The sequence below is a fragment of the Amblyomma mixtum genome, chromosome 1, assembly GCF_055824585.1.
Source record: "Amblyomma mixtum isolate Tamu chromosome 1, ASM5582458v1, whole genome shotgun sequence".
Classification (NCBI taxonomy): Eukaryota; Metazoa; Arthropoda; class Arachnida; order Ixodida; family Ixodidae; genus Amblyomma; species Amblyomma mixtum.
Window position 1 is genome coordinate 171,015,208 of NC_143012.1, and position 9,696 is coordinate 171,024,903.

General features: G+C 47.2%; 1 protein-coding gene across 1 annotated transcript; it reads right to left on the bottom strand.

Annotated features, from left to right (window-relative positions):
* Positions 1–7,024: 7,024 nt before the first annotated feature.
* LOC149369785 (uncharacterized) lies at positions 7,025–8,471 on the bottom strand. Its single transcript, XM_089559422.1, has 2 exons — positions 8,131–8,471; positions 7,025–7,601 (listed from the first exon to the last, which is right to left on the bottom strand). Exons 1-2 carry the CDS (start codon positions 8,466–8,468, stop codon positions 7,025–7,027), a joined length of 915 nt encoding a protein of 304 aa, XP_089415548.1. The 5' UTR covers positions 8,469–8,471.
* Positions 8,472–9,696: the final 1,225 nt, after the last annotated feature.

Below are 9,696 nucleotides of genomic sequence, written 5' to 3' on the forward strand. Positions count from 1 at the left end.
ATGCAAGCATCTCAATGCATCCAACAACACACAGCAGACGCGGAGTGGGTAGGCGCATGTGTCGTCAGCAATCAGAGGTTGCCAGACAAGCAGTCAGTTCACAAAGGAAACGAAAATCTTTTTAAAGATATCTGCCGCACGGAATCAACTGAAAGTTTTGGGTATTGTAATTTAATGTGTTGGGAATTAAATGCTACAACAAGGGTATGCACGAAAGTAGGCTTCATGGCCCCATTAATGGTGAACATTCGTTTCTGTATTCTTTACAATGAGAGTGGTAATTCTGAATCTCACTTTTGCATTTATCATGTATCTAGTTGTGTTCAAATGTGGCCTATTTTGTGTTCTATTGTGCAGCTCTGTTTCACATCTACATGGGAGACGTACCAAAGGAGCTTGCAGAGAAGAGACTGAAAGCCGTTCGCAAGCACCTCTCACAGAAGCTGGGCGACGTGCAACGCAAAATTGGAGGTCATGAAGCATAACAAAACGTTCAGTTGGGCGAGTTGGTAGATATTCATGATGTAAACAGCGCGAACTACAAGGTACAAGAAAAGAAGGGACACAGGACGAACGCTGACTCGCAACTAAAAGGTTTATTCACTGAAACCTTCTTATATGAAGAAGCAATCAAAGGGAAGAAACAACACACAAAAAACTAAAAACCATGAAACACAACATTCGTCAGGTGCTCCCGAGAAAATTCATCTCCCTATCGCAAAGGAAAACAGATGGTTTGCTGACGCAATTCAGTTGATCCCCTGCGATGTGAAAAGCCTCGACAACTTCTCGTGTCGTCTGATCACTGTGGGTGTATAGTACACGTGTTTGATTGAATAATGCAGTGCATTTTTTCTTTTTCTTTTTCATGACTTTACATTCTAGACAATGTTTGACCAAATTTTAAAGGTCATCACCAATGTTTAATACCCCTGCTACACAGGCGTTTCGAATGCCTTCCAACCGAACGTCATTCGACTCGAATGCCAAACGTGCGCTGCTACACGACGTTTTTGAACGGCATTCGGTTGGAATGACTTTCCAGTCGACGGCGCTCCACGAAGACAATCGAGATTTTGGAATGCCTTCGAGGCACAAGCGCGTGTACTCTCGAGCGCAGCGTCTTTGCGCCACAAGTTGGAGCAGAACTAGCGAAGAGCAAATGCGTTCGCTAAACAACGGAATTTTAATTTTTTTTACATATAATGCACAAATCCTTGCTAAAAGTGTTGTTTTCAAGCAAATTGACCACATACTCTAGAACCCAATGTAGAACCGAGAGGAAGCCATATTGGAAGAGCCAGTTTTTCTGTTTGTGGTGGTGTTGCGATTGCTTTGTTTTTGTTGTACATTTTGTAGTTGTGTTCGTGTGTGCGTCTGCGTGTGTGTGTGTGTGTGTGTGTGTGTGTGTGTGTGTGTGTGTGTGCGTGCGTTTAGTGAGCCTTTTTTAAAATTAAGTGAAGTTTATTGCACTTTTTCGATTCAATTTTTTTTATTTTGACGTGGTTTAATGAATGAAATGGAAGCAGAAAACGAGGCACAATCAAATCAACGAGCGCAGCCTTCTCAACCGCGGCAGGTTTGGACAGAGCGAGAGACAAGTGTCTTGATTGACTGTTGGGAGGAGAGGCTGGCCGACCTGCGTCGGCGAAAGCGTAACAGCAACATTTACGCAGAAATTGCTGCTGAGCTTCGAGCTGCCGGCTTCCAGAGGACAAAACAGCAAGTTCACACAAAGATAGAGAATTTGTCCCACAAATTCCGGTAAGAACTTTTTATACATCGCGCGCCGCTGCCGCCGCACAGGAGGCCAAATTGTGATCGGCACAGTACAGCTGTCCCCTATTTAGCAGCAGACTTGCTGCATTGCTACCAGTACTTGCGGCCCCGTTTACGAATCGCGCAGATCAGAGGCAGGCATGCAAAGCAAGGGGAGCGGTGACACATTTTCGGAAATTTTCGTTGCGAAGGCGATCACTCGCGTGCATCCGCAACATCGCTGGTTAGGACGCTGCAGTGGTCTACTGTGTCAAACGTACGTCAAGCTGGTGTTTTATCATTTCGGCACCATTGAAATGCAGCCGCCGCTCTTGAGGTTCGCTTTCGCGTTCAGCAGCAGAACTCCTTACCCAGTGCGACACTGCGGCGTTTACACAGTTGCTTTTGTTTTTTTATATTCTTGGTAGAAAGAGTGCAGAGGGCCTCGACGCGTTTATCGTCCAGACTTTGTACTACCGCGGTTATGAAATTACTTTGTGGCATGCATCCTTTCACACATTGCGGATTAGAAGTACAAGGATTACAGGTGGAAGTAAAAAAAAAAGTGCGTTTCAAAACAAACTGTACTAATCCAAACAAACTAGTTTGTACTGCCAATTGCACCCATTTATGATGATTGTGGAGAATGAACTGTGATGCAAGTTAATACGCTGTTATTACCAATATCGGGCCATGGGGGCCTATAGTCTGCAATGCAGTTCAAAAGTTTTTCAAGAAGATAGGCTTGGTTAGGTGCAGGACACAAAATGTGCAGCACTTTGTATGCTTATTGCTTTTAAACCACCTCATCCTACCTATTGCAGCACTAAGCTGCTCAGGCATTTTTCTGTCAAACGAGAAGGCATGCTGTTCAATTTTCAAACAGTACTCTTGTCCTTTATTTCAGTTTCTGGCAAAAGAAACAGACTACAGGGTCCGGCGCCATCCCGTGGCCGCACTTCCACCGCCTGACAACATATCTGGGGCGCCTTCCTATGAATGACGCTTCACTTGTGCGTGAAAGCACTGCTTCCGTAGAACAGGTATACGAGTCATAAGCACGCAGTTGTATCCTTCCTGTTCCTTGACTGTTTTTTTCAGTGTGACACAGATGACGCTTACAGTTACATGCAAGGTTTCATGTTCTGCTAGAGCTGCTCCTCAAGGGAAGCTTTATATATGGTGAAAGGTGTTTTTAAAACTTGAGGTCAGGTTTTTCACTGTGCATCCATTTTATTGCATTGTGCAGATCATTCGGGGCATGAAGTCTGGAGAGCACAGCGCCACAGATGACGAACCGCAGTACTCAGCTGTGGTCCAGTCATCTGTGGTCCACGACCGCAGCGACCTGGAGGGGGAAGAGAGCTGCTCACAGCTGCCTTCTGTAGACCCTGCTGCTGCCCACTCAGCTGGAGGTGCGCAGCAAATGCAGCAGAGTAGGCAACGGCAGCCAGCACGAGGCCGCAAGAGGCCAGCCTCTGTTCATTTTGCTGCATTACTAGAAGAGCAAAAGAGTCTACGAGAGGACCTCCGGGCAGCAAGACAGAAAGAATTTGACCTGCGGGAGCGCCAGCTTCAAATGCAAGAGAAACTGTACAGCGCAATGACAAAATATTTTGAAAGAGCCAACAAAGAATGAAAAAAAAAGAAAATAAAAACATTTACCCCACGATGTTGCTAGGAATGATTTATTCAAAGAACAATATTCTGTGCATGGCTCGCAGTGCAATAAAAATTACAGGGTATTTAGGACAGACATGACGACAATGCACAGCAGTGGTTGAACGGACACATAAGGTTAAAGCATAGTGGTGCCTCGTTGATCTGAACATGTTTGTTCCACAACAAACGCGTCCAGAAAGCAAGCCATCCAATAACGAATTGTGAGGAAAAATCTTTTCCACGGAATAAACACTTTATGCTTCAACTTTTCTTCTGTACGTAGCGGTCAACAGTGAAGTGGAAGTTAAGACAAAACTACAGAAAAGTGCGACAAGCTTCACAACGAATAATGCAAGAAGAAAGCTCAGGTTATCAAGGCTGCGCACAATTTCAAAAGCATACGAGATGAGCCGCAAGTGTCGGAAATGGGGAACAATGCAAAAAGTTTTTGCACTCGAGAGCACCAGTGCAAGAAAGTGTCACTGTTCTGCGGAGCCACAATGCGACCCAAAGCAGATCTTTCAATACAGTGTCAATGAAGCAAGAACGTTAGCTGCTCCCACTTCTGTTGTATGAGCACTGCACCCCTTCATGCAGGACAAAAAAAAAAAACATTGCAAACAGGCCATCCACGCGGAACAAGATTCATGCTAGCTTGGAATCAGACGTACATTCAACCTTTCTCGTAGCCATGAAAATACAAATGGACTGGGTTAATGATATCCTGGTCAAAATAAATAAATAGTGGCCACTGGCAGGGCATGTAACGAGAAGGCAAGACGAGTGTTTTCTCTCCTTGGCAGACCAAAGCATTCACAAATATACATAGCTTGCACCGACGTCACATCCGGTGGCCGTCGGCTGCTAGTCGGCCATGCTGCCGAACCACCGCCAAACCGCTTCTAGCTTACCGCTGCCTGTGTTAGCTCGCATCGTGTTGGTTCTCGTCCATCCGTAGATTCAGTATGGTTTTGTGTGCCATCCTTGGCTGCTCCAACCGTAGCGACAGGTCCAGGTGAAACGAGAAGCCGATTAACACGAACTTCACCTCCATTCGTCAGATAATCGTAGGCATGCAAGTGCGAACGCTCCATGACTTAGTACGAATCTGAGCGAGCTGTGGCTGGCTCGCATTAAGCGCGACAATTTGGACCCCGATAACTGAAATTTACTTGTGTGCGGAGCCCACTTTGTGACAGGTAAGAGGCTTGAGTCGTCAACTAAATGTTTGCGAAAACGTGGGAAGCAATGGTTACACCTTGAAGTGAATGTTGCTGTTTTGATTGACCCCATCCGATTTGTCTGACAACACAAACCCAGACTGGGTCCCGCGTCGTTGCATCCTAGCTACAGCACTAGGCAAGCTGGTTCGGATCGCCACGACCGCCGCGAGCAATGACGGCAGAGAAAGCGGCGTGCCGAGGCCGAGCTTTTCGGCTCGTAGGTGCATCGCAGACAGGCTTCTCACCTACCTATACTGTAGAATTCGTTGTCTGCTTCCATTGATTAGAAGGCTTTCATTTCTTCCAATTTCACAAAGCTGGAAAGAGTACACGATATCCCCCTGGTTCACTACAGGGAACACATCCACGCTCATCGCCGCATCGACTCCCGGTCGCAGCGTGTACGGTCCTATGTCGTCGCAAATTTTCACCTTGTGTGCGTAGCGTACGCGCGGCGATCAAATAAGTTCGGACCAGTAGCCTGCACTGAATGGTTCATTCCTCTGTGGAGTAGGAATCGCGCCCTAAAGATAAAAAAAATAATCGAAAGTGTCCGAGGAGTGGTCAGGCATCGCAGGGCGGACGGGTGGAGACGGCCGAATGGTTCGGCAGCATGGCCGCAAGCGCTTGATGGAGGCGGAAGTGACGTCACGTGCAAGCTATGTATTTACATCTTCCCACATTCATATACACACACACGGGTGTTCACAGCATGCCGATGAATCCTGTCTTTTCCCGGTAGACTCATGAGCACACACACACACTAACAAGCCGCCATGGTGGCTCAGCGGTTATGGCACTCGGCTGCTGACCTGGTCAAAATCAATAAATACTGGGCATTGGCAGGGCATTTAACAAGAAGGCAAGACGAGAGTTCTCTCCTTGGCAGGCCGAAGCATACACAGATATTTACACCTTCCCACATTCATATTGTTGCGGGAAAGAATATATTTACAGATATTTATAAATAGACAAGAACAGCTGCGAGCGGCACCGAGAACACAGTCCGAACTTAGTTGTCGTCTTCTACTCTTCCCACTCGTGCCATCGCTGTTTGTCGTCGTCGTCTACCCGCTTCAATATGCACACACACGGGTGTTCACAGCATGCCGATGAATCCTGTCTTTCCCCGGTAGACTGATGAGCACACACACACTAACAAGCCGCCATGGTGGTTCAGCGGTTATAGCACTCGGCTGCTGACCTGGTCAAAATCAATAAATACTGGGCATTGGCAGGGCATTTAACAAGAAGGCAAGACGAGTGTTCTCTCCTTGGCAGGCCGAAGCATACACGGATATTTACACCTTCCCACATTCATATGCACACACACGGGTGTTCACAGCATGCCGATGAATCCTGTCTTTCCCCGGTAGACTGATGAGCACACACACACACACACTAACAAGCCGCCATGGTGGCTCAGCGGTTATGGCACTCGGCTGCTGACCTGGTCAAAATCAATAAATACTGGGCATTGGCAGGACATTTAACAAGAAGGCAAGACGAGTGTTCTCTCCTTGGCAGGCCGAAGCATACACAGATATTTACACCTTCCCACATTCATATGCACACACACGGGTGTTCACAGCATGCCGATGAATCCTGTCTTTCCCCGGTAGACTGATGAGCACACACACACACACACACCAACAAGCCGCCATGGTGGCTCAGCGGTTATGGCACTCGGCTGCTGACCTGCTCAAAATCAATAAATACTGGGCATTGGCAGGGCATTTAACAAGAAGGCAAGACGAGTGTTCTCTCCTTGGCAGGCCGAAGCATACACAGATATTTACACCTTCCCACATTCATATGCACACACACGGGTGTTCACAGCATGCCGATGAATCCTGTCTTTCCCCGGTAGACTGATGAGCACACGCACACACACTAACAAGCCGCCATGGTGGCTCAGCGGTTATGGCACTCGGCTGCTGACCTGGTCAAAATCAGTAAATACTGGGCATTGGCAGGGCATTTAACAAGAAGGCAAGACGAGTGTTCTCTCCTTGGCAGGCCGAAGCATACACAGATATTTACACCTTCCCACATTCATATGCACACACACGGGTGTTCACAGCATGCCGATGAATCCTGTCTTTCCCCGGTAGACTGATGAGCACACACACACACACTAACAAGCCGCCATGGTGGCTCAGCGGTTATGGCACTCGGCTGCTGACCCGAAAGACTGGTTCGATCCCAGCCGCGGCGGTCAAATATCGATGGTGGTGAAAATCTAGAGACCCGTGCACTGTGCGATGTCAGTGCACGTTAAAGAGCCCCAGGTGGTTGAAATTTCGAGAGACCTTCACTATGGTGTCCCTCATAGCCTGAGTACACACGTTTTGTACGTTTTGTTTTCCGGCACAACATGTTTACTGCTGTCGGTAAAATTCTACAACTGCTGCCCGTACAGCTTGGCCAGTGCCTAGCACAACGTCAGTGGTGTGAGCTGGCTGCTCAAGGACCATGCTGTTAGCCTCAGCCTCAGCATGCCACTGTGGGAGCACCTCATCCCGAAAATGCTCGCATACGTTGTGCAAGACACAACTTGCATGGATGGCAAGGCGAGCATTGTCAATTGTGCACTCCATGCGCTTCATAACAAACCGGAACCTTGCCTTCATCCTGCCAAATGCGTTTTCTACTATCCGCCTGGACTTGGACAGGTGATAGTCGAAAGTCTTTTTTGCCTCGTTCAGCTGCCCTCGGTGGCTAAATGGCTTTATTAGGTTGGCAGTCAGGGGGAATGCCTGGTCGCACAGAATGAGCGGTGGCACTGCGGTGCCGCTCATCATGGCGACTGGCGACTGATATAAGGGTCCGTCGACGATGTCCGACAGGCTTGACCTGTGGTACGCATAGGTGTCATGGCACCGTCCTGGCCAACCAATGCTTATAAACATAAACTTGTATCGGTGGTCCACCAGGGCCAGCAGGATTATGCTGTACCTGCAGAGTTTTAGGACAAGCAAAGAGGTGACATGAATACAGTGCAAATATCACAACTTCCAAAAAGTGAAAATGAAACATATACGGCCAGATGAGGGGAGGGAGGGACGTTATCCCCCTCCCTGTACGAGGACACAACATTAGCCCAATTTCTTTGACTTAAAAATATTTCATACAGAGTTAAATTGACCCTCCCACCCTTCTCTACTCCACTGCTTCCTCCAAGAGTGTCCCATAAGTACGCCATGGGTCAGCACTGCCACAGAAGTCAAAACGGGCTAAGAGTAAACTAGTTTAAGTGAAAGAACTGAGGAGGCTAAAAACATGGTTGTTTGTACGCGCTGTCGCTGCTTTTGTACCAAACAAATTAGCAGCAATAAAACACAGCTTTTAATTCAGGTACTGAGCAGGAAGCCAGGCGGCATAAAAGTTTGTCTGTTGCATATGCAATCATATCCTCTTAAAACATATCCTCTTAAAACGAATGTCATACATTTGAACATGTGATGAAATTATAGAAACTGCTTACCACCCCTTGTAGTTCATGTAGTCGCTAGCGTGTTCTTCCGGTGGCGACACAGGGAAGTGACACCCGTCCAAGGCGCCCACTGCGTGCGGGAATGCAGATACGGCAAGAAACTCCTGCATGTGCTCCTCCATGCCTTGCGCAGTGGGCATCCGGATCCAGTCGGCATCCAGAACTTCCACGACGACCAAACAAAACTCGTGGAACACTGCATTTACCGACGACCGCCCGACACCAAAAACGAGAGCGAAAGTCCTGTCTTCCGCCGAGGAGCACAAGTTGAAAAGTCCGATGGCAACCCGCTTCTCGACAGAGATAGCCTCGCGCATATTGGTGTCCATGCGCTGCAGAATCCGTCGGCACTTGTCAGCTATATACCGAAACGTAGCGCGTGTCACACGGAAGTGTCTTTTAAATTCCAGTTCGCTGAGCTGGGGCACAATTCGCTCGAACCAACCTTCGTTGCGAGGGAGCATCCACACACTCCTTTCTACTCGTGCAGATGCCATGGCAGCTCCAGTGATCAGGCCGTTCAGGAAATGTAGCCGCTCCTCAATTTCGTCGGCTTCCGCTTTTGCCGCTTCTATTTCTGAGTCCAGCTGCATGATGTTAACAACCCCTAAAGCTAGCTGAAAATCTTCGTTGTCACTCATTTTCAGACGGTTGCAGAAAACAGCGAGCGACCCGCACGAGCAACGCAGTAGTGAGAGACCAGTGTAGCCAACAGACCGCAAAAAATATATATACATATGACGTCACGCCTGTGGGCTCTTGCCTCTTTTCTAACACAGAACTTTTACTAATAGATAAATACAAATTTTTCTTCGAAAAGGCGTTTTATGGCAGTAGGGTGCAGTTTTCTAATGAATTACAACTATACAAATTAAATGTTGCTGCTGTACTTTTCAAAACAAAACTTGACGGCAGCAGCGCCCCTGAAGCATGGCGACAGAATACTGAAGCTTTCGAATGCGTTTGGAAACGGTCGTGTAGCACCGCGTGGGTCCGTCCATTCCGAATGCCATTCGAAGTCTCGAATGCCGTTCGACTCGAATGCCATTCCAACGTATCCGTGTAGCACAGGTATAAGTTGTACCTGTGCTCTTGTAGGCGCTTGTTAAGGGGGGACCCTGGTCTTGAAAAATTTTTTTTATTAATCTAGATATAATAATGAAATTTTCAGGCCACATGTATTTTTGTATGCTGATTTTAGATGTCATTTAAGGGGGGACACTGGTCTTGAAAAGAAAATTTTATTAATTTAGTCGCAGTTATGAAATTTTCAGGGCACATGTATTTTTGTGCGCTGATTCTAGATGTCATTTAATTTCATGTAAAACAATTCTATGAGCACTTATGCAATTTTTATGCAAGTATTTTGCGGAGAGTTTTCAAGAAAATTTGCTGCAGAAAACTCGCTGAAATGCATGCCATTGGGCTCTCTGGACACCAAGGAATGCAATAAGGGTAAAACTATCATCCTGGCTGTCATAGAACTTGAGTTACAGGGTACTAAACCTGCCACTTCACAAACAGGAGTACACACTTTTCTTCTCATTTCTGAAGCGA